The sequence below is a fragment of the Podarcis tiliguerta genome (genome assembly GCF_965153285.1).
Source record: "Podarcis tiliguerta genome assembly, chromosome: 12".
Lineage (NCBI taxonomy): Eukaryota > Metazoa > Chordata > Lepidosauria > Squamata > Lacertidae > Podarcis > Podarcis tiliguerta.
In genome coordinates, this window is record NC_139545.1 from 57,972,120 (window position 1) to 57,996,617 (window position 24,498).

The 24,498-nt window shown below is 50.7% G+C and overlaps 2 protein-coding genes across 5 annotated transcripts in view; one reads left to right on the forward strand and one right to left on the reverse strand.

Moving 5' to 3' along the window:
- The first annotated feature begins 340 nt into the window (after positions 1 to 340).
- Positions 341 to 24,498, forward strand: part of LOC310660977 (uncharacterized protein) — a 776,342-nt gene continuing 752,184 nt past the window's right edge. The window contains exons 1-3 of one of the 4 annotated variants that reach the window (XR_014503677.1): positions 341 to 468; positions 2,149 to 2,269; positions 4,025 to 5,624. Coding sequence is in view for 2 of the 4 variants with exons in the window: in XM_083406629.1 (XP_083262755.1) it covers positions 457 to 468; positions 2,149 to 2,269; positions 4,025 to 5,289 (1,398 nt within the window). In the remaining 2 variants the exon portion in view is untranslated. Of the gene's footprint in view, positions 469 to 889; positions 1,175 to 2,020; positions 2,270 to 4,024; positions 6,555 to 24,498 lie in introns of those variants that run through there. The other 3 variants (XM_083406629.1, XM_083406630.1, XR_014503678.1) reach the window with 3 other exon arrangements.
- Positions 7,841 to 24,498, reverse strand: part of LOC310661359 (SCO-spondin-like) — a gene marked incomplete at its 5' end in the record, with an annotated part of 165,801 nt that continues 149,143 nt past the window's right edge. The window contains 14 exons of the mRNA XM_083407208.1: positions 7,841 to 8,060; positions 9,865 to 10,015; positions 10,807 to 10,940; positions 11,776 to 11,836; positions 12,527 to 12,622; positions 13,202 to 13,410; positions 13,982 to 14,146; positions 14,622 to 14,668; positions 16,839 to 16,990; positions 18,112 to 18,239; positions 19,527 to 19,691; positions 21,007 to 21,209; positions 22,692 to 22,830; positions 23,410 to 23,526. Coding sequence (XP_083263334.1) covers positions 8,038 to 8,060; positions 9,865 to 10,015; positions 10,807 to 10,940; positions 11,776 to 11,836; positions 12,527 to 12,622; positions 13,202 to 13,410; positions 13,982 to 14,146; positions 14,622 to 14,668; positions 16,839 to 16,990; positions 18,112 to 18,239; positions 19,527 to 19,691; positions 21,007 to 21,209; positions 22,692 to 22,830; positions 23,410 to 23,526 — 1,790 coding nt within the window. The 3' untranslated portion in view covers positions 7,841 to 8,037. The remainder of the gene's footprint in view (positions 8,061 to 9,864; positions 10,016 to 10,806; positions 10,941 to 11,775; positions 11,837 to 12,526; positions 12,623 to 13,201; positions 13,411 to 13,981; positions 14,147 to 14,621; positions 14,669 to 16,838; positions 16,991 to 18,111; positions 18,240 to 19,526; positions 19,692 to 21,006; positions 21,210 to 22,691; positions 22,831 to 23,409; positions 23,527 to 24,498) is intronic.

Genomic DNA, 24,498 nt, shown 5'->3' on the forward strand with positions numbered 1-24,498 from the left:
AGGATCGCGGCAGCATGCGCTGCCAGGCTAGCCGGGGAGGGTCTGCAGGAGGCAGAAAAACTGAAAAAGCGCCCCCCCCATATTTTAAGCTCCCCCAAGAGCTGGCCCTGCAAGCTGAGCGCTTGGCGGGCGAGGTGAAGGGCGCGCGCGCTCAGGGCGCATTTGGAGACGTCGCTCGCCAGCTCCTTGGAAAGGAAGACGCATTTGGGGACCCTGCGGAGCGCCTTTCTCCCTGGCCGGAGGGCGCCTCCTCCCCCTGGCCGGAGGGCGCCTTTCCCCCTGGCCGGAGGGCGCCTCCTCTCCTCTCCCCTTCCTTCCTCCGTCCCTCCCTCCGCCGGCCGAAGCGGATCCGGTTCACGAGCTGGACGTGGGTAGCTCCCGCCGGCCCCTCCGCGCAGCTCGGATCCGCCTCCGGAGGCGCCCGCTCGCCTGGGCGCTTCGCATCCCGAGGAGGAGATGCTCGGCCGGGTAGGACCCCTCTCCCCGTCCCCGCACCCTTTGCCCTTCTCTGGGTCCCCGGGCCGGACCGGGAGAACGGACCAGCCTGGCGGAGGCGCCCGCTTTGGCCGGCGGACAAAGGCGCGCGTGCCTCTGCGCGCATGCAGAGGGCCCCGGCTCCGGAAGGAGAGTGGGGAGAGCCGGGGAAAGCGAGTCGTCCCCCGCAAGGCGAGACCCAAAACCTCTCTTTATACCGAGTCAGGCCATGGTCTATGTAGCTCAGTATTGTCGACACAGGCCGGCAGCAGCTCTGCCGGGGTTCAAGAGGAGACTTTTCCCAACCCATTTTTTTATTATTATTTATAAATTATAGCCCTTCACCAAGGGCGTTGCCAGGATTTTTGTGGGGGGGGCAGGCTTTTTTTGGGGGGGGGGTAGAACCTCAGATTTGTATTGATTTAGGGGGGCAGCTGCCCCCGCACTGCCCCTTCACCCAAAAATCTCCGGGCGGATCACAGCATAAAAATGCAAAATAAAAACGCAAACAGCACAGAGATGCTGTGGGTCCTTCTACATGCCCAGCAGATGTGCTCCCCCACTGAGCTATGGTCACTCACTCTCTGAGCCAGACCATCACTTCATTTATTTTTTATTTATTAGATTCATATACAGCATCAAAAGATCTCGGAGCGGTTCACAAGATGAGAACACAAGATAGCTCTGGACCTGTAAAAGGGTAAAAGCGTGTTGGGAAATAATCCATAATGAATTGAAAAAATGTTTAGAAGTACTTTCCCCCAAAAAACCAGAGTCCTTTTTGTTGTGGTTAATTCAGATGGAAATTCCCAGGTGTCAAAAAAGGTTATTTATGTGTGCCACCACTGTAGTCTGTGTTTCGTTAGCTCCCAAATGGAAAACGAGCGAGAGCCCAACCAAAGAAGAATGGCAAATTAAATTGATGGAATATGCGCAGCTTGCGGACCTAACTTATAGAATAAGAGAACAAGAAGAACATTCATTTAAAGAAGTTTGGGAAATATTGGATATGTGGGGGGAAACTGTGTACACTTGAAAACATTGGCAACATTAAGATAAATTAAACAGTGTAAATAAGTTTTGTTGGATAACGGAATACTGAAGGGTTTAGTTTATGTAAAATATGCAGGGATTTATGATATGCTAAATGAACTCTGGAACGGGCATTGACATTTTAAGGTTGTTTAAATTAATATTCCAAAGTGTAAAACAGAAAAATTTATTATATATATATAAAGGTAAAGGTACCCCTGCCCGTACGGGCCAGTCTTGACAGACTCTAGGGTTGTGCGCCCATCTCACTTAAGAGGCCGGGGGCCAGCGCTGTCCAGAGACACTTCCGGGAATATTGACATAGGATAATATATTAATATTTTAATGTTCCATTATTTTAATGTTGTATTTTACTTTTGTTTTTAAGTTGTAATCATTCATCTTGTTTTTATTATTACTTGTAAGCCACTCTGAGCCCGGCCTTGGCTGGGGAGGGCGGGGTATAAATAAAATATTATTATTATTATTATTATTATTATTTTCCATCCCAAAGGAGTTCCCATAACCCACACTGGAGCCCACGTGATGGGCCAGGTACTCATTTAATAAGGGAGTTGGGTTGGCATTTCCCCAGGTCTTGGGGAGGGATGCTTTGCTGAGTTGCTTCCTCTGTCATCGCAGGTGACGCTGGACGACGTCACGGTCTCCTTCTCCCCGGAAGAGTGGGCTGGGCTGCAGGACTGGCAGCGACGGCTCCACCGCCACGTCATGCAAGAGAACTACGAACTGCTCGCCTCCCTGGGTAAGGCAGGTGGTTTCCTGGCCATACTTAACTGGCTGCAAACCTGAGCATCACCGTCCGCAATAGAAGGGGAATTCAATTTTGTGCGCGTCTGAGACCTGCCCCGATTCTCGTTCTCAGACCGGCCTGCAAACCGAAACACAGCTAAGCTTCCCGATTCACACGCCTCTGAATTTTGCGACGCAAAGTTCTCCAGGTGTCTGTTACGCGCGAGAATGCATCTACTTATGTCAAATGTCGGCAAAAGTCATAAACGAGTCGTGCGTTGCGTTACTGGAAATTGCTTGCAAAAATGTGAGAGTCAGTCAGAAATGCGTTGGTGGGGGTAAATTTGCACTACAGTCGAGATGGCTTTTCAGGAAGATTTATATTTGGAAACAAAAGCAGATTGCCACCGAAATGGAGCTTCTAGTGGTTTCTGTTTTCGTAGGCCACTTTGAGTCATTATGAGTAAAGTGACAATAATAATAATAATAATAATAATAATAATAATAATATTCCTTCCAGTAGCACCTCAGAGACCAACTAAGTAAGTTATTGGTATGAGCTTTTGTGTGCATGCACACTTCCATCAGATATTTATTTATTTTATTTTGTTTTGACTACGGCAGACCAACGGCCACCTACCTGTAATAATAAATAATAATAATAATAGTTATGATGTTCTGGGTGGCGAAGCCCTTCTTATCACAGCGCATAGTTAGGCTGTGGAACTCCCCGCCACAGGAGTGATGGCAACCACCTGGGATGGCTTTAAAAGAGGACGAGACAAATTCATGGAGGCGGCTCTCAATGGCTGCTAGCTGTGCTGGCCATTCTCTGCTTTCACAGCTGCTGGAAACCACAGGCAGGGAGGCGGCTCCCGCACTCGGATCCTGCTTGTGGGCTTCTTCCCATTGGGGCATCTGGTTGGCCACTGTGAGGAAAAGACACAGGACTAGATGGGCCCCACTTGGCCTGAACCAGCAGGTCCTTCACCTGTCCTCCCCGTTACCTGCAGAGTTGTGAGAGAGCCTTGATAAGCAATGGCGGAAAAGCCAGCCTCAGCTTGGCACAGTGGTGTAGCGTCCTTTGCTGGTGCCCGGGGCTAAGTGGGGCCGTGACGCACCGCCTGCCTGCCTGCCTGCGCAGTGGGGAGCCCGGTTGGCCAACATGGCCCTGCTTTGTTTTTGTTTTCAAAAAATTAAAAAAATAAACAAACAAATAAACAAACATAAATCTCTACCGTATTTAAACCAATCTTAATAACATTGTTGAATTTCAGTGTATATCATTTTAACGGTTTTCCAAAACCACTATTCTTATAAAATTAACTTAATCACTTAACATCATTATATTTTCCTTTCCAAATCAGTATCAAACATATTAATTCATCCCATTACCTAATTATGCAAGCTTCTCCAATTAATTTAACTTAACAGTCTTTAAATTTCATCCATTCTTCCTGGTGCTCCTCCTCCTTCTGGTCGCGGACTCTTCCGGTCAGGTCGGCCAGCTCCGAAAAGTCCATCATCTTCATCTGCCAATCTTTCACTGTTGGTGCGTCTTGTGTTTGCCAAAATGGCCCTGCTTTGAGGGGTACACTCATGGCGCAACAGGTCAGGGTGCAAAGTGCTGCTGGGTTCGGGGGGGCATCATGATTAATGTGCCCCCCCCAAAATTGCACCCGGGGCGACGGCCCCGCACCAACCCTGCCCCTGCTGGATCACTGAATTGCCAGGACTGCTTTGCAACGTCTCCCTTTTCCTTTTGCAGGCTGCGACCTCCGAGTCAAGGATGAAGAAGGGGAGTCCGGGGAGGAAGACGCCCGAGGGCTCTTCTCGGAGATGGTGCTCCGGCACAGGAAGCCCGAGGGCGAGACCTTGTGCCCGCAGCAAAACGGTGGCAGCAACATGGCTGGCGAGCCTGTGGGTGGGGCAGGACTCCTGTCTCAGGGGCTGCCTGGCACCGAAGGAGGAAGGGGTCCCGGAGGGGGAGAGTCATGCCCCCTAACCTGCCCGGACTGCGGGAAGCGCTTCAAGAGCAAAATGGCCTGCTTGGCGCACCAGCGCATCCACACCGGCGAGCGCCCCTTTGGCTGCCCCGAGTGCGGGCGGCGCTTCACCCAGCGGCAGCACCTAGGCACCCACCTGCGGGTGCATGGCGGGGAGCGACACTTCTCCTGCGATGAGTGCAGCGCCGCCTTCCGGCTGCAGAAGCTGCTGCTGACGCACCGGCGCAAGGCGCACTCCGGGGAGCCGCCTCTGGCATGCGCCGACTGCGGGAAGCTGTTCAGCCACAAGCACCACCTGCTGACGCACCAGCGGGTGCACACGGGCGAGCGCCCCTTCCCCTGCCCCCAGTGCGGGAAGTGCTTCACCCAGAAGCACCACCTGCAGACCCACCAGCGGGGGCACTCGGGGGACCGCCCCTTCCCCTGCCCCCAGTGCGGGAAGGCCTTCAAGGACCGGGCGGGGGTGCTGATGCACCGCATCGTCCACACGGGCGCCAAGCCCTTCGCGTGCCAGCGCTGCGACAAGATCTTCAGCCACAAGCACCACCTGGTGATCCACCAGCGCGTCCACACGGGCGAGAAGCCCTTCGCCTGCCAGGTGTGCCACAAGCGCTTCACCCAGAAGCACCACCTGCTCAGCCACGAGCGCATCCACACGGGCGAGCGCCCCTATGCCTGCCCCGCCTGCCCGCGCAGCTTCAAGGACCGCATCACGCTCAAGCTGCACGTGCGGCTCCACACGGGCGAGAAGCCCTTCTCCTGCGGGCGATGCGGAGAGAGCTTCCGCCTGCGCAAGGCCCTGCTCTCCCACCAGAGGGCGCATGACGCACCCGCCCAGCTCATCTGCACCGAGTGCGGGGAGAGCTTCCCGCGCATGCGCAGCCTGGCTGCCCACAGGAGGAGGGCGCACCCAGCAGCAGCGGCCCACGGGGCTGGCGCACAGCCCGGAGCAACCGGCCACTCGCGCCGCCCGGCTAAGTCACAGGCTGACAGGGAGAGAGCAGCAGACGCGCCACCCAGACCCTGAGGGCACATGGCAGAAAGAAAAGGGCAGTCTGGGCCCTGGCACACATCCTCCAGCTGCAAAGATGCCAATGCAGTGAATCGCCTGCCCAGGCCAGGATCCCTAGGCTGGATGGACAAGGGAATGAGATTGTCGTCTTTCATGGCATCGTACAGTTGGAAGGGGTCCATGGGTCATCCATCCCACCCCCCTGCAATACACCTTTTCATTTTGGAAATTTTCATCAGCATTTCCACCCACCCCCACAATCAAAATCAAGGACCTCCCCTTTTCCGGCTTCCCATTTGTTGCAGCGCTGACTGGTTATTGCAGGAGGAGCCCAACCCAGGGAGCCAGGGGCTGATGAACTGCACCCAAGGGTGCTAAAGGAGCTTGCAGGTGTACTCTCAGAGCCTTTGTCTATTATCTTTGAGAATAGGTGAGGTCCCTATAGACTGGAGATGGGCAAATGTTGTCCACATCTTCAAAAGGGGGGGAAAGGAAGACCCAGGTAATTACTGACCGGTGAGCTTGACATTGATAACAGGGAAGGTCCAGAAAAGAATTCAACCGTCGGTCTGTGAGCATTTAGAAAAGGATGCTGTGATTACTAAGACCCAGCATGGGTTTCTCCCAAATAAGTCATGCCAGACCAATCTGATTTCTTTACAAACTTGGTGGAGCAGGGGAATGCTGTGGGCATAGTGTATCTTGATTTCAGAAAGGCTTTTGACAAAGTCCCCTGTGATATTCTCACGAGGAAGCTGGTAAAATATGGGTTGAACGGGGTAACTGTTAGGTGGATTTGTAGCTGGTTGACTGACTGAACCCAAAGAGGACTCATTAATGGTTCCTCGTCATCCTGGGGGAAAGTGATAAGTGGGGTGCCGCAGGTTATGTCCTGGGCAAGTTGTTGTTTAACATTTTTATAAATGGCTTGGATGAAGGAATTGAGGGGATGTTAATCAAATTTGCAGATTGCACCAAACTGGGAGGGGTAGCTAATGCCGCAGAAGACAGAATCAGAATTCAAAATGACCACAACAGATTGGAGAACTGGGCACAAGCTACAAAATACATTTCAAGAGCGACAAATGTAAGATTCTGCAGTTAGGCAGGAAGAACCAGTTGCACCAATACAGTGGTACCTCGGGTTAGGTACTTAATTTGTTCCGGAGGTCCGGTCTTAACCTGAAACTGTTCTTAACCTGAAGCACCACTTTAGCTAATGGGGCCTCATCCTGAAGCAAAGTTCTTAACCTGAGGTACTATTTCTGGGTTAGCGGAGTCTGGAAACGATGCCTTATGAGGATCGGCTAAGGGAGCTGGGCATGTTTAGTCTGGAGAAGAGGTGGTTAAGGGGTGATATGATAGCCATGTTCAAATATATAAAAGGATGTCACCTAGAGGAGGGAGAAAGGTTGTTTTCTGCTGCTCCAGAGAAGCGGACACGGAGCAATGGATCCAAACTACAAGAAAGAAGATTCCACCTAAACATTAGGAAGAACTTCCTGACAGTAAGAGCTGTTTGACAGTGGAATTTGCTGCCAAGGAGTGTGGTGGAGTCTCCTTCTTTGGAGGTCTTTAAGCAGAGGCTTGACAACCATATGTCAGGAGTGCTCTGGTGGTGTTTCCTGCTTGGCAGGGGGTTGGACTCGATGACCCTTGTGGTCTCTTCCAACTCTATGATTCTATGATTCTATGACTCCGTAACCTGAAGCGTATGTAACCCGAGGTACCACTGTATAGGGTGGGGGACACCTGGCTTACTAGCAGCACATGTGAAAAGGATCTTGGGGTCTTGGTGGACCACAAGCTTGACATGAGTCAGCTTCTTGGATTTGCTGAAAGCCTGTCCAGCACTTCCTCCTTTTTTCCCAATGCAAAAGGGAGCAAAGCCCATGGAGCTGTTCCCCTGCCATTGTCGACCTTAGATAGGTCTTTACTTTCCGCAACGTTGACCTGTGGTTGGGCTCTGAGCCGTCGCTTCTGACCTTCCCCGAAAAGGGCTCCCCCACCTTGCTATCACTTGTTAAAACCTCTTCCTCACACACCTGGTTTCCAGGGGGATAGAGATGCTGGTTCACTGCCTGCACCCTGATTTGTAACTGAGACATTTTCTCATAAAAAAGACGAATCTCTTCTCTCCCTGGGAGATTTGCTCCTTTGCTTCCAATCTCCTTCTCAAGAATGCCTGGCACAGAGCTTGGTCTTTTCACAGCCACTGTGCATATGAACCAGGCACCTTCTGTGTTCATCCCCTGAGCAACAGTGCTTCCCCTAAAAACGATGCAAGGCTCTAGTCCTCACGCTTCTGCATCAAGGGCTAATTCGATAGGAACCTGGGAAGCTGCGCCAGGCCATCGTTGGCCCAGCTTGCTCAGTATCGCCCACACTGTCCAGCTGGCAAGGGGCCTTCCTAGCCCCACCTGGAAATGCCACTGGGCACTGGGTGCAGGGCCCACAAGGTGGGCACTCGGCTTCCACTCCTGCAAGCCCGCAGCAAATTCCTTTAGCATCCTCTCTCAGTCCTCCCCTGTGGAAGCTTCCTTGGCGCATTAATAAAACACACAGCGAAGCTGCTGGCTGAGTTTATTGACTTGCAAAGGAACAAAGGAGAAACCTGTGCTGTGCTGTGTGTGTGTGCGTGGGAAATTGGAAAACAGGAGAGAAGAGGCAATGGGGAACATGGAAAAAAATCTTGCATCCTGGGAGGGCAGACGTCCCATTCCGCCATGGAAGGGCCTGGTCTTTTCGCCTGCGGGGACGTCGTCAGCGCTTGGAGAAGTCGCCACCTGTGATGGAGAAGAAGGCAAACCCGAGACGGGTGGTGAGACTTGAACGCAGGACTTACCTGGGAAGACCAAGAGCAGAGGAGAGTGACTCTTCTGCTTGGATCCTGCATGTGTGGGTTTCCCATTGGGGCACCTGGTTGGCCGCTGTGAGGACAGCATGCAGGGCTCTGGGGACTCGGTGGGGTTAGAGTGTCAGACCAGGATGCGGGAGACCCGAGTTCGAATCCCCCCAGTCGCACTGGACCAATCACACTGCCTTCTCTCAGCCTATCCTCCCTTGCAGGGCTGTTGTGGGGGTTAAATGAGGAGGGAGGGAACCATGTACGCCACTTGGAGGGAAATAATGTGGGATATTAATGCAATGAAATAAATAAGGATAATGGCTGGGCCACTTGCCTGATCCAGCTCTTTTTATGGTCTTAGCTATAGAAAAGAGGGCTTTGTCTACATCTTTGGCCTAATTGAGCCAGGCTCCTCTTAGGCCCAGGAATCAGGTGCGGGAGGGGGGAGAACCCATTATTATTATTATTATTATTATTATTATTATTATTATTATTATTATTTTATTACTACAATTTATAACCCGTCCTAAGGTCCAAGGGCGGGTGACATGATTAAAGTATGGTATTGAAAACAGTTTTAAAAAACCCATTCACAATCCCAGAAATAAAGTGGGTCCTAAAATCAATGCATTAGGCGTCAAAGGAGAAAGGGGGGCGTCATCAGTATCCGCTGGAAGCTGTTCAATGAAGGCAAGAGTGAGTTGGGGGGGTCTGGGGGGACCACAAGTTTAACAGGAGGTTAAATGCTATTCTAGGCTTCATCAGCACAAGTCTTATGGGATATTGGTGCGCTAGGGGCAAGCCTAGTAGGGACAAATGTAAGGTTCTGCACTTAGGCAGGACTGGGGACACCTGGCTTACCAGCAGCGCATGTGAAAAGGACATAGGGGTCTTGGTGGACCACAAGCTGAATGTGAGTCCACAGTGTGATGCAGCAGCAAAAAAAGCTAATGCTTTTTCTAGGCTGCATCAACAGAAATATAGTGTCCAGATCCAGGGAAGTCATAGTCCGGCTCTAATTTGCCTTGGTCAGGCCACACTTTGAATACTATATCCAATTCTGGAAACCACAATTTAAGAAGGATGGTGACTAGCTGGAAGGTGTGCAGAAGAGGTCAGCCAAGCCTTATGGGGGAATGGTTGAGGGAGCTGGGAATGTTTAGCCTGGAAAAGAGGAGACTCTGAAGAGATACGAGAGCCATCTTGAAATATCTCAAGGGCTTGTTTCCTTCTGCTCCAGAGGGTAGGACTCGAACCCATGGCTCCAAGTCTCAAAGAAGGAGATTCCGACTAAACTGTAAGAGCTGTGACAGTGGAGCAGTCTTGCTCAGGAAGGGGCTGGATTCTCCTTCCTTGGAGGTTTATAAACTGGCCATCTGCCACAGCTGCTTTAGTTGAGATTCTTGCGTGGCGGGGGGTTGGACTGGATGACCTTCAGGGTCCCTTCCAACTCCGCAATTCTACGATGTTACCTTTGTACAGGAGATTCCTTCCTGCGCCCACAAATCCCACACTCTCCAGACAAGCAAGAGGCAGGACCAGATTTCAAGGACACACCACAGTCTGGCAAACAAACCCAATTTTTTTTTTGGGGGGTGTGTGCGTTTCTTCCAGAGCAGGCCAGTGAGGGGCATTGTGTGGGGTCAGAGGCCCAGACCCCAAGCCCTGTGGTCAGAGGCTCCCCCCCATTGCCTGTGGTCAACTGGAGCCCTTTCTGGTGCCCGCCTCTGGCCCGGGCTCACCTTGGCAGCTGCTGCACTCGCACTGGTGGATGACGGGCTGGACGACGGGCTCCGTCTCGCCCCCCTGGCACTGCAGGTTCAGGATGCGGACGGGGCTGACGGGGTCCAGGCGGTAACTGCAGCACTCGCAGACGGTCTGCAGGTAGGGCTCCTGCGAGGGGCAGCACAAGGGCAGGGGAGGAGAGAGGGAGAAACCCAAACAGGTGTATCAAAACACCATTTGAGGCTGGCGTTTCATACAGGGCCGGATTTTGGTTTGATGAGGCCCTACGCTACTGAAGGGGCCCTTTAAATGTCCCCCTAATATTGAAACTCCCCGCTTCTCTGAGGAGCGCAGACCAGCCCACTCTCTCCTCCCCAATCCAGTTTCTCCAGGCTTCCTTCCCCCTCTTTCTGCAGTTCCTTACATTTATTTTTTAATATCTGAATTCATTTAACATGCTCATTTAATTACCTACTGTAAATATATACTCTCATAAAACTGAAGGTTATTACAATAACCCTGACAATGTTTTTATCTGTCTACAGTTTATCTGTAAATATTCAATAAGCCGTTTTCATTCTTCAAGGTATGGCAACCCTATCGCACAGAGGATAGGACTAAAAATGGACTTCCCTTTGAAATGAAAATCCTCCCGTCCAAAAATGTTATTTATTAGAGTTATATACCCCCCTTCATGCAAGAACAACAACAACAATTTATTATTTATACCCCGCTCGTCTGGCTGGGTTTCCCCAAAAAACTCAGACATTTCCTTTAAAATGTAAAAATCCGTCCGGATGGGCATGTCCTGGTTTTCCTTGGCATATGGCAGCCCTACCGTTTGTGCAATATTGATAACCCCAATACACGGACTGTGAGGGGCAAGGCCACTGGGCGACGCAGAGGGGGCTTCTGGAGAGGGCAGTGCCCCCGGGTGCCTGGGCCTGGTGCCCACTTACCTCGGGGATGACGTTGGTGTGGGAGGGGCAGCGCCCCCGGCAGTAGCTCACCTCCACGCCGGCCAGGAAGCAGCTGCCCTTGGTGATGTTGCGGAGCTCTGTGTGGTGCTGGCAGTCGGGCTGAGGGCGATCCTCTGCAGGGGAAGAGGAGGGCAATGTGGAAGGCCAGCGGGCGAGGGGGGCACCTCCATGCCAGGGTCTTGGGGGCCCAGGCCTGGGGCTGATGGGGCGTTTGGGCCCAGCAAAAATCCCCCAAACCCTGACCCACGTCGGACGGAACGGTTTCCGTTTCCCATTGGCTGGTTTGGTTCACAACATTTACGCACCACGGTTTGCAAAAGAAGAAAAGCAAAAAAGCCAACAAGATTATAAATAAGGAAAGCTAACAATAGCAATTGAAGGCTTTTGGGAAGCTAAAATCACAACAGATTGAAAGTCAAAACGTCAGGGTGGGCTGGTCTGGACTCAATGTTTTCAGCAGGCGCTGCAAAAGGCACAGGGGAGGAGCCTGCCTGTTGTCAAGAGGCAAGGAGTTCCACAGGTGATGGTAAAGAACCTTAAGCGGTTTACAGAACGAATAAAACGATTATCGGTAAAACGGTTCAAAGGAACTGTTTAGAACGTTGGGAGGGATATGAAAGCAGCAGAAAAGGAAAACCAGATTAAAACACGCATCAACAGCCTGCAGGTCTGAGTGGGGTTCTCTGGACAAAAAATGTTTCCGGCAGTCGCCGAAAAGAGAATTGCCTGATGTCAAAAGGCGGGGAGTTCCGAAGAGTGGGGCTGCCACATTTAAAGATGGCTTTGTTGCAAATGGGGATTCCCTGCTCTCCCTCCCCGCCTCGCCCGCCCGCCCTGGATGCAGAAGCCCTGATATGTGGGACCCGGCTCCTAGCACAGGGCTGAAACCAAGACCCCAAAGGCACAGCCTAGAAAGGGGGCTCTCTCCCATCTCGCAAGCCCACCTACCCGGCAGCTCCTTCCTGCACAGCGGGCAGCAGCTCTCGGCCTCCTGCACTTTGACTTCGCCCTGAGGGGAGAAGAATCACAGAAGGGATCCCAAGGGTCATCTAGTCCAACCCCCTGCGACGTGGGAACCTTTTTGCCCAACTTGGGGCTCAAACCCACGGCCCTGAGATAAGAGTCTCCTGCTCTACCAACTGAGCTGTCCTGCAGGGCTGAGCTTCAGGAACTCGCTTTCAAATCCCTGCAGACCCCAGGCGCCTGAGCATGTGCAAAGTGTCTTTCCCTACACCCTCGAGCAAGCTGCAACTCAGTCTGCCCACTCCCCCACATATCCCAGGATGTGTTTCTGCCACCGCCTGCCCTCCCTCGGAGTTCTCATACCCCAACTGACCCTCATTGACCCCACATTTTCGGTCTCCACCTCCCAGTCGCCACGGAGAGCATGCTCAAGTAGGAAATAGTTTCTCTGTGGTTAAAAGAAGTTCTTCTGATCTGACTTTGTCCCACATGGTGTTTTTTTTTAATGCTCAGAGGAAATCTGATTGGTTCTTACGAACACTGTGTAAAAAGTTCTTTCATGAATAAAACGACCTGGACCAAGGAGTGGAGAGACAGATTATTATATTCCTCCCAGAGTCTTGCTGGTCAAGCCTCGGGTGTGTTTTATTAATCAGAGTCCAATCCTTCCTTGCTTTGGGAATGCTACAGCGCCCCACCCTCCCTGCACAGCATGGGGTCCTTTAGGTGAAAATACCTCCAGGCAGGTGATTGGGGGGCAGGTGGCCTCGCACACGGCCCTCCCGTTCAGGCAACGGCAAGTTTTGCAGCCCTCCTGCCATTCTGTGCCAGCCTGTGGAGGAGAGAAAGGAGCGGAGAGAAGGCTTCAGAGGGCCTGCAGAGTGCAACTGGTTTAGAAATTGTTCTTATTATCATCGCCATTGTTACCATATCAGTTTATATCCTGCCTTTCCCCCAAATCGGGACTCACACAAATTAAAACGGCGCAGGTCAAATGCAATAAGCTACAGACGTACAAAAGATGGTCGTTAGAATGTCATTTAAGAGAATTAAAATGATATAAATAAACAAATCTATTAAAAACAGGTACAGCACAGCACTATTTAAAAGCGCCTTCCTTAAAAAAAAAACTAGCCTGCCAGAATAAAATAATCTTCGGCCAGTGGAAGGACAAGGAGGGAGCCAGTCTGGCTTCTCTGGGGAGGGAGTGCCAAAGTTTGGAGCAGTCACTAAGAAGGCCCTGCAATAAGTCACAGAATTCTAGAGCTGCAAGAGACCCCCAGGGGTCATCTAGTCCTTTGTGCCCACCAATGTGGAATAAGCAAGTTGAGGCCACAAAACTTTGTCTCGCCAAAGCCAGATACCTTTTCCCTCTCCTCCAATCCAAAATGCCGCCACTGCTCACACTCACCGCGTAAATCTGGCCCCGATGCTGACACTCACAGTGAGCGGCCAGGACGCAGTGCCCACTCTTGTTCCGGTAGTGCCCAAGCTGGCACAGGCAACCCTGCCCAGATTTTGGGGTGCAGTTCTGTGGGGGATCCTCGTAGATCTGGTGGCAGCCTCGCTCGCAGGGGGCGGGGGAATCGGTCCTGAGCCAGAGCTCGCCGGCAGGGCAGGCTGTGAGCAGGAGGGATACCAGTCAAAGTAGCCTTTGCCAGCTAGGTGCCAGTATTCCTGAAGGAGCATCTCCACCCCCATCGCTCAGCCCGGACACTGAGGTCATCCTCTGAGGGCCTTCTGCTGGTTCCCTCACTGCAAGAAGCGAAGTTACAGGGAACCAGGCAGAGGGCCTTCTCGGTGGTGGTGCCCTCCCATCAGATGTCAAGGAAATAAACAGCTATCTGACTTTTAGAAGACATATGAAGGCTGCCCTGTTTAGGTAAGTTCTTAAGGAATTTGATTGTGTTTTTAATATCCTGTTGGGAGCCTCCCAGAGTGGCTGGGGTACAAATAATAAAATTATTATTATCAAGCTCCCACCAGCACCGCCCAGCTCCATCAACTGTTCCTCACAAGTCTTGGTTTCCAGGCCCTTTATCGCTTCTGGTTCTGCTGCGCTTCTGTTTCGGGAATTTCCACTTAGCTAGGCTTGTATCAAAATGCAAACGGAGTGATTTTCTGCTCCTCCCCGATTCCCCAGGGGCAGGAGAATGATCCGCAGGGGCAAAGGAAAGCCACTGAGCCTTACCGCAGTCTGGGAGCGAACACGACATCCAGCGCTCAGAGGGTCCTTCGCACTCGGCACCGCCGTAGAGGCGCGGCTGGCGGCGGTGGCGCCGGGATGCCCGTTGTCCGGAGCCACACGTCACGGAGCAGGGTGACCACGGGCCCCACTCTGACCAGACGCAGGGCACTGCGAGAAGGGGGAGAGCGTCCGGGTGAGGGAGTGCAGCTGGCAGAGGGCATCCTGGGAGGGCGTCGGATTGGGGCCCGGTGCTGTGTGGGGCAAGTGGTGGCTGGGAGGGGAGGGAAGTGCCCAGGCAATTGCCCCAGAAGGGGGGCAAATATGGGTGTGGCACCCCTGCCCCCTTGCAGCTCAGTCCTGAAGCGGGAGATGCCAGAGTTCAGGGCTGAGCTCTCGCTTTTGAGAAGGGGTTTGGTTGGGGTTCAGGGATGGGAGGAATGAACTCTGCACAGGCTCAGAGGAAGCGTTGGTCATCTGGTCTCAGGGCTGAGAACAGGATGCTGGCAGGAAAACACAAGCCAAATACAGGCACCCCTTTGGCCCCCTTCCCGGTGCCGTGGGGCTGAGAGCAATGGGGCTGTAGGGGGCAGAAAGGGGGCAAGCTCTGCCTGGAGAGGGTCTGTGCCCCTTGGCAGCCTCTTACCATCACAGTCCTCCTGGGTGCAGGTGAAGACCCCCCTCTGGCAGACGCTGCGGAGCCAAACAAAAGGAGTCAGAAGGCAGCCAAGGGAGGTGCGGCGGGTTAACAGAGCCCAGGGCTGGGCAGGAGGAGACCCGGGTTCAAATCTCCACTGGGTGGCCTTCAGCCAGTCTTCCTCTCTCTGTCTAGCCTACTTCGTCCCCTCCCTCTCCCCTTTTTATGACGATTTCCCACAGCTAATTCTCCCCTGGTCTCCTCGCTGGCCCAAATAGGACCAATTTAGCCAGCTAGCCCTGGTGATCATCTAACTTTTATTGGATGGATTTCCCCCCTAAATTGATTTTTGAATTCTGAATTTATTGTTATTCACGTTTTATACTGTATTTTATGTTGTTTTTTGTTGCATCAATTAACTGTTTTAAATTTGTTGTTAGCCGCCCTGAGCCAGGTTTTCTGAACTGGGAAGGGCGGGGTATAAATAAAAATGTATTATTTATTATTACTTTGCAGGGCTCTTGTGATGCTCAAATGCAGGAGCAGGAGAAATACACAACACACACACACACACACACCCTGCCCTGAACTGCTTACGGGAGAGGCCATGGAAAGAGGCCCTCAAATCTCAAAGGCCGTCACACAAAATATGGAGTAAGCTTGCTTTTCGCTGCTCCCGGAGAGGCAACCCAAACCAATGGAGTCAAAGGACAATAAATGAGATTCCAACTGAACCTTGGGAAGAACTTTGTGGCAGTGGGAGCTATTTGACAGTGGAAGGAACCACCTCTGAAGATGGCACACTCTCCTTCCTCGGATATCTCAAAGCAGAGGTTGGATGGCCACCTGCCAGGGAATATCTCGCTGTGATTCCTGCATCATGGGCGGCTGGACTAGAGAACCTTTGGGGATCCCTTCTAAATCTACGATTCTATGATTCCTCCTGCAGCCCAGGGTGGATGGTGGGGGAGAGGAGCCCCCTGTGTGATGGCCTGGGAGTCGGACTCAGATGCTGAACCTGAGGAATCCCAGCCTGCACAGGATTCCCTGCCTCCATAACCAGCTGAGTTGGGGCTGGGGCCTGAGCCTGAAGGGTCCTCACCTGTGCTGGGTCCTCAGGTGCAGGCACCAGCTGAGTCTGCTCTAGCCTCTGAGGTGATGGAGGACCCATTGCCTGCAGGTGCTCCACTCTCAGCCCCGTCAGGGGAAGCTGAGGTTGCCTCTGGGTCCGGTAACCCTCTAGCCTCTCCTGAGCTGCAGAGGCTCAGGGCAGAGAGGCGGAGGGAACTAAGTTCTCGCAGGAGGAGTGCTTGCCTCCAGGCCAGAAGAGGCGAGTCACCTGAGGATCGGGCCTGCCCTGTGCCTCGGGGCAGATAAAAGCCGGCCAGCCCCAGTCCCAAGTTGCGGGAGCAACATTGTTGGTTGCTAGTTCCTGCCTGAACCCGGTCCTGCTTTCCTGCCTGAGCTCCTGACCCGCCCTGGCTCCCTACTTGCAAGCCTGTTCCTGACTTCACCCGACTCCCTGCCCTGCACCCAGCTTCAGCTACTACGGACTGCCTCCCCGTTGCATCTTTGACCACGGACCGGACTTGGACCTCGCCTCTCGGGTAACCCACGGGACCAGCACACCCTGAATAGGAAGGACCTTACGTGGCATCGCCCGCTCTAAGTCAAGAACACCCTGCCCTACAATTTCCGCAGCTGGAACAGAACCCAGGAGTCCTGGCTCCAAGAGGCTAAGAGAAAAAGACAACAGTGACTTTGAAAAAGAACGGGAACCATTTACATTATACTTGCAGAAACAAAGAAAGTCTATAGACTTGATGGCAGGATTTAAATAAATATTCACATTATTAGCATGAGGAAATGTGTGGAAGATAGAGAAACAGGGTGGTGTGTTTTATTTTTATGTTTTAAGGTTTGATGTTGTTGTATAAATATGTTACTGGTATTATTTTCCTTTAGGAAATAGCAAAGTGGAGAAACAAACCAGAAAGGGAAGTTGGGGGAAGCCCAGAAGGGGGGGGGGAGGGAGGGAGGAATGTATAGTAAATGTTATGGATATGAGATGTATGTAATGAATGAAAAAGGAAAATGAATTAAATTTTTTTTTAATAAAAAAAAAGCTTCTGTGCTGCATGCAATGGGCAGCGCCATCCGGTTTTCTCTTTTGCCCCCCAAAGTGACTATTTCAGGGCTCCTGCCCACCGCCCAGCCCAGGCTCACCAGCTGTTGCACTCGTGGCGAATGACGCTGCCCGGCGGATGCTCCTGTTCCCGTTCCTCTTGGGAAATGTTGGCAGCCCAGGGCATGGCGGGCACCGAGCCCAGCTGGCAGCGGCATCCTTCTGGGGGGACGCAGCCCCCGTCCTGCAGCACCTGTGGGCCCAGAGGAGGCTCAGCGTGGGGCAAGGGAACCCCCCCTTCCTGCTGGCCCCCCGGGGAGAAGAGGCTGGACCTGGCACAGAGGCTCCTGGGAAGGGGCACTCAGCTCATAAGTGCAGGAAATTGCAGTCAGACAGCAAGTTTAGGGCTCGTTAATGCACAAAGGGGTGAATGTCAACTTTGCCATCATTTTTCTTTTTTTACTTTTCAAATTTATACATTTCATTAGTTTTACAATCAATTTGACATTCCAAAATTCGGCTGCCTTCGCCCTCTTTCTGCGGTTCCTTAGATTTATTTTTTAATATTTCCTGCCTGTCCAAGTTCTTTAAATGCTCATTTAATTACCTACTGTAAATTTATACTCTTATGAAACTGCAGGTTACTACAACAATCCTGCTAATGTTTTTATCTGTTGACAAATTATCTGTAAACAATTCATAAACCATCTCTATTCTTTTATAAAAAGTTTGTTATCTTGACTTCTTATTCATCCGGTGAGTTTCACCATTTCTGCATATTCCTTAAGTTTTTTGTATCCATTCTTCCTTTGCTGGGACTTCTGATTCTTTCCATTTTGGGGCAAGTAACATTCTTGCTTCTGTAGTAGCAGACATAAATAAATTTCTATACAATTTAGGTAGTTCTGTCCCTATAATTCCCAAAAGAAAAGCTTCTGGGTTGTTTTAAAAAATAAAAGTTATTTTGAACATCCTTTTCAGTTCATTATATATCGTTTCCCATGCTCTTTTTTCAATGTTTTTTTTTGAGCATATTACACTGATCCTATACAATTCTATACAATTTAGGTAGTTCTGTCCCTATAATTCCTAAAACTTTGCCGTCGCAGCTGAGTCCAATCATTTTAACAACCATTTCTCTGACCCAGGTAATGATGAATGAACAGTATTGCTGTTTTGTGTGTCTCGAGGGCAGGGCTGCGGCTCAGTGGCAGAACATCTGCTTGGCATGGCAGAGGTTCCTGGGCTCAACCCTGGATGGCAGTTCCAGAAAGACCCCTGCCCTAAACCCTACAGAGTGGCTGCCGACCAGTGTAGGCAACACCAGCCTAGGTAGACAGATGGGGCAGCTTTGGGTGCTCTGAGCTCACTCACCTGTCCAGAGGGGCAGGCGCAGCCCGGCCGGCATTCCTCACGGAGGCACTGGGTGTGAGGGCGCAGGTCGGAGCACGACCGTGGGCAAGCGTTGGCGCAGTCGCTGTAGACTTGGTATCCTGGGCATTCTGGCACAGAGAGGGAGGAGGAAGAGGCAACGAAGTAAATGGCAGCATTGCACACTGGTTAGAGCAGGGGTCAGCAAACTTTTTCAGCAGGGGGCTGATCCACTGCCCCTCAGACCTTGTGGGGGGACGGACTATATTTGGGGGGGGGGGAATGAATGAATTCCTATAATAACCCACAAATAACCCAGAGATGCATAATTTGTTGCATTCAATAGAACAGAATAGCAGAAAATTCTCAGGTAAGATGTGCCAAATTAAGTATCCGAATCCCCTTTGCAGTTGACCGCTATTTGGTTTACTTCTCAGCCGCCCAGAGTGGCTGGGGAAACTCAGCCAGACGAGCGGGGTATAAATAATTAATAATAATAATAATAATTATTAAGGTAAAGGTACCCCTGGCCGTATTGGGACGCGGGTGGCGCTGTGGGTAAAAGCCTCAGCACCTAGGGCTTGCCGATCGAAAGGTCGGCGGTTCGAATCCCCGTGGCGGGGTGCGCTCCCGTTGCTCAGTCCCAGCGCCTGCCAACCTAGCAGTTCGAAAGCACCCCCGGGGGCAAGTAGATAAATGGGGACCGCTTACTAGCGGGAAGGTAAACGGTGTTCCGTGTGTGGCTCTGGCTCGCCAGAGCAGCGATGTCACGCTGGCCACGTGACCCGGAAGTGTCTCCGGACAGCGCTGGCCCCCAGCCTCTTGAGTGAGATGGGCGCACAACCCTAGAGTCTGGCAAGACTGGCCCGTACGGGCAGGGGTACCTTTACCTTTACTTTTACCCCTGTCCGTACGGGCCAGTCTTGACAGACTCTAGGGTTGTGCACTCATCTCACTCTATAGGCCGGGAGCCAACGCTATCCGCAGACACTTCCGGGTCACGTGGCCAGCGTGACATCGCTGCTCTGGCGAGCCAGAGCCACACACGGAACGCCGTTTACCTTCCTGCTAGGTTGGCAGGCGCTGGGACCGAGCGACGGGAGCTCACCCCGCCGCGGGGATTCGAACCGCCGACCTTTTGATCGGCAAGTCCTAGGCGCTGAGGTTTTAACCCACAGTGCCACCCGCGTCCCATTATTATATTATTATTATTATTATTATTATTATTATTATTATTATTATTCTCCTCTGCCTGGCCTGCCTTGCAGGGTCGTTGTTCTTGGGATGAAATGAGAAGGTGGGATAACCTTGAGCTCCTTGGTGGGATATAAATGCAAGGATAAACTGGGATTCTTTGGTCCCCGGCTGCCGCTGAGCCGGCCCTGCCGTTGGGTGGCTTTGGGGGGGGGGGGGCTCACCTGGTGTGCAGTTCTGCGTGTTGCAGGCGTGGTGCTGCAGGAGGGGGTCAGCGCAGGGCTTCCCCGGCGGTGGGGAGAGGAGGCTGCGGCTCCGCTCAGACTCGCCTCCTCCGCAGGTGGCGCTGCAAGGGCTCCAGGCCGACCACTCGCTCAGCAGGCAGGCAGCTGCGGAAGGAAAGGGGGGGGGAAGGGGTGTCAGGGGCAGCGCTGGGATCTCCCTCCTGCGCCTGCCGGCCCGTGCTCAGGGAGGGATGCTCCAGCTCAGGGCTCAGCAACCTGTTTCAGCAAGAGGCCGGTCCACTGTCCCTCAGACCTTGTGGGGGGGCCAGAGTATATTTTTTTGGGGGGGGGAAATGAACCAATTCCTATGCCCCACAAATAACCCAGAGATGCATTTTCAATGAAAGCACACATTCTACTCATGTAAAAACACCAGGCAGCACCTCCAAATAAACCAGAGATGCATTTTGAATAAAAGGACACATTCTACTCATGTAAAAACACACTGATTCCCGGACTGTCTGCGGGCCAGATTTAGAAGGCGATTGGGTCAGATCCGGCCCCCAGGCCTTAGAGGTTGCCTATCCCTGCTCCAGCTGGTAGAAGCAGAGGTGGGGGGAGATTCAAAAGCTGGGGGCCACCTGGGTCAGGTAAAGGCTGTATCAGCCCTCACAATATTTCAATCAATACAAAATCAAACCATAAAATTATAATTGCATTATAAATTATATTGATATATCATTTATATTCTAATATATATATATGTATATATATATATATATATATATAAATTATATTTAATCAATGTAATGAGTGGAATAATAATGCTAAAATAAATAAATAAATAAATAAATAAATGCATATGTAAAGACACACAAGACTGTGTAACACGTCCATCACTTTCAGTGGGTCTACTCTGAGTACAATGAGCAAGAACCCAGTAATAAAGCTTCTTATTTTGATCCTGTCCGTCTCCCCAGAGGAGTTAAGGGTGGCAAATCACAAAGCATCGCAACTCACAACGGGGGGGGGGGGGGGGAAACAAACAAACAAACTGCTGTTCCCTGGTTGAGAGTTGGGTGGGTTAGGATATAAATCCCCTCTGCAAGTTAATGGATATGGATTTATTAAATATGGATGAAAGTAATCACACCAGCGGCTGCTAAAACAAAGGATTAAGACTGGAATTGTGGAATTCAGACTAATTAAGAGAACAGGAGCAGAACCAAGAATTAACATCAACTCCAGATAACCGGAATATGGGAAGTCACCCAAAAACACTGCATTCAGAACTGATTAACTGGCTTTTTTATTGTGTTGTGATTTGGCATGATTTCGTATTGTATTAATGTGGCCTCCACTGGATTGTTATTAATGAAAAATTAATAAAAATGAATTAGAGAGAGAGAGTTGGCTGTGTTGGCAGAGCCAGGGGTGGGGGCACCCGCTTGCCCTGACGCCAGGAGGCTGGCAGACTCACCCTCGCAGGGCTGTGGGCTGCACTGGGCTGCTTCCTCCATGGCATCAGCGGCGCAGGGGGCTCCCGCAGGGCTCTCATGGCACTGCCGGTGCCGCAGGGTGCTGCCCCCACCGCAGCTGGCAGAACAGGGGCTCCACGCGGACCATTCCCCGTAGGATGGGCACTCCTTCTCAGGACACAAGAAGGTGCCGTTGGCACAGGTGCTGCGGAGGGAAGGGAGAGAAGGAAACCCCAAATTACTAGGACCTGAGCACCTTGGGACAGGCCGACCTGCGAGATCGCCTTACTGCGCATGCTCCCGCCCATCATCCAGCCATCGCTTCGTCTGCACGCCACTTTCTCAGACAAAAGCCAAGCTCAAAGCAGCTCAGGAAACAGAAAGGCAGTTCAAATTCAGGCACCGCAAGAGCATTTTGCGGCGAAAAGCACAAGGGCAAGAGCGGCAACACACAAAATAACGAGAACGTTACTGTGCCGTAAACGCATGGAAGAAGATCACAGAGATGATTTATAATGAAATGAAAAAGGTATTTAAATATACCTTCCAGAAGAAACCAGAGGCCTTTCTCCTGGGCATAGTTGGCCAATTGGTGTTAAAGAAGGATAGAACTTTCTTTATGTACGCTACAACAGCAGCAAGAATACTCATCGCGAAGTATTGGAAGACACAAGAACTACCCACTCTGGAAGAATGGCAGATGAAGGTGATGGACTATATGGAATTGGCAGAAATGACCGGCAGAATCCGAGACCAGGGAGAAGAGTCAGTGGAAGAAGATTGGAAGAAATTTAAAGACTACTTACAGAAACACTGTAAAATTAATGAATGTTAGAATGATGCTGGATTGAAGTTAAGTGGGATTTTTTAGCAGCAATGTTAAGGAATATGTAAAAATGGATTGTTAATAGGGGATAATTTAAAGCTATAATACATTAAGATAAAAGTTTAAGACAAAATTAAAGAGGGAAAGGATTTGCTGAACTAACCAATTGAATGGGAATGCAAGAAAGGGAGGTGTGACGAGGTCAGGAAAATAAGTAAAGGAAAGATAAGATATGGAAAGACTGATTTGTTTTTAACTGCTTTTATTTTGTATTTTCTTTTTCTTTTTATTCTTTTTTATTTTTTCTAATTTTTGTAATATGTTTGAAAATCTTAATAAATATCTTTAAAAAAAAAAAAAGATCACAGTCACAAAGCCCAGCAGCCGGAAAGGCAAGGCAGAACAGCTGCTCCACGTGGATCCCAGAAAAACCTCTTCCACAACATTGCCCTCTAGACTCCTCGAGAAACCAAAGAGAGAGACTTTTCCGTACAGTGTGGGGAAAATGTGTGGACTGTTTGAAGAATTATCATAAACAACTTAAATTGTTAGCAGGATCGATGTAAAAACATGTGGCAAAAATAAGTTAAAGGGAATATGAAAGGAAAGATTAATAAATAGGTTTGAACTGGATATACAGTGGTAAAAGATATAACATACGTAATCGCAGTGGAGATGGGAGTCGATTTGAAGATATGCTTGACTGTGCAAATGTTTTCATTGTTAAAATATTTGTAGAATGGAAAGTAAAATGGGGGGGGGGTTGCGACTTGATTTAAATTAGAACATTTAAGAAGTTAAGTTCTCCAGGGTTTCCTTGCTTGGGAATGTGACCCCTTCCCCTCCAATTTGACCCCTTACCAGTTGTGGCAATCCAGCTCCACCGCCTGGCCTGGCATGACCTCCAGGGTGATGTTGGCCGTGGGGAGTCCACAGCGGCAAGCCGGGATCGGAACGCAGGCCCCGTCCTGGAGGAGCTGTCCGTCAGGACACCGGCATCCTGGGTGCGGAGGGGAGGGAGGGAGAGGAGGATGAGGAACTGGCCGGGCGAGAGAGGGGCGTTTCTTCTGCCCCTTTGGAGGAGGGCAGTTCGGGTTCTGACACGAAGGGTGTGGATGAGGCCGTGAACAGAGGGAATTCCAAAACACAAAAGGTACCTCCCACTTCTTCATGTATCTCACAGTTACTCGATGGAACTCATGGCCACAAGAATCTGGGAATATGGCTCTAGCAAGAATATGGACTTTGGGATGAATTAAAGGAGTGCAGGCTCCTCCCAGCCAAAGATGCACAGTCTCTTAAGAGTGGCAGCCAAAACGATCGGGATGACGGAGCAATGCCCCTATGAAGAACGGTTGCAGCATTCGGGGCTTTTCAATGAAAATGATGTAAAACCAAATTGTTCAAAAAGGCAGGTAGTAAAAAAAGAAAGGAAGGAAAAGCGCAGTACTCTTAAATGCCATTTCCTTAAAGGCTGCATTTTAATGTTGTATTTCAATATTGTTTTTAAAGTTGTGTTTCAATCAACTTATTTTTATAATTTGTTGGCGTGGGGGGGGGGCAGAAGGAGGGGCGTTACCTTGCTTGCAGTCCCCATGCAGACACTCCACATGCTCCCAGAGGTCTGCGCAGGTGCGAGGGCAGCTGTTGGCGCAGGACGGGGCCCGAACTTTGCCCCGATCTTCACATTCCTCTCCTGGGAGAAGGGAGGAAGAACAGCCCCCGGGACCATGAGAAAGCGGCACTTCGGGGTGAATCTTTTAGACTTGGGAACTCCCTGCCTCTTGACATCAACAGGCACCTTTGCTGTACAGGGGTACCTCGGTCTCCAAACGTAATCCGTTCCAGAAGACCATTTGAGCTCTGAAACGTTCAAAAACCAAAGTGTGCAAAGGGCGGTCTGCAAATTCAGTTGAGAAAATTGAGAAAAATAACACACACACTCAGCAGAAGCCGTGCGACTTCCAAGGCGTGTTTCAAAATGGAAGCATTTACTTCCGGGTTTACGGCATCCGAAAACCGGAACGTTCGTCAACGGAGACATTCAAAAACCGAAGAACCACTGTACTCTTTGCAACACCTGCTGAAAACGTTCTTGTTTCGAAGGGCCAAACTTGATGCTTAGAAAGTTGGTGTGAATTTTAACCCGTCTGGGTATTTTCATTTTTTGGGGATATGTTTTAAAGTATTGCAATTTTTCTTGCTCATCCTGTTGTTATCTTTTTGCAAACCACTTGGGTTTTTTCTTTCTAAACAACCGGGTGGCCTAGGAATCTTATGAAGTAAGGGAGATAGTAAAAGCACAACTTCAGGCAATACCAATGAGACGGAAACATGGAAGGTGCCTAAAGAAGCCAGGGTGGCTATCTAAAGAACTTTTAACTGAGTTAAGATTAAAACAGGATGTGTACAAAAAATGGAAAAGGGGGGAAACCACCAAAGAGGAATTCAAACAAATAGCCAGCACGTGTAGACACAAAGTCAGAAAAGCTAAAGCACAGAATGAACTCAGGCTTGCTAGAGAGGTTAAAAGCAACAAAAAAGGCTTCTATGGGTATGTTCGTAGCAAAAGGAAGAACAAAGAAACAGTGGGGTCACTCAGAGGAGAAGATGGTGAAATGCAAACAGGGGACACAGAAAGGGCTGAACTCCTCAATGCCTTCTTTGC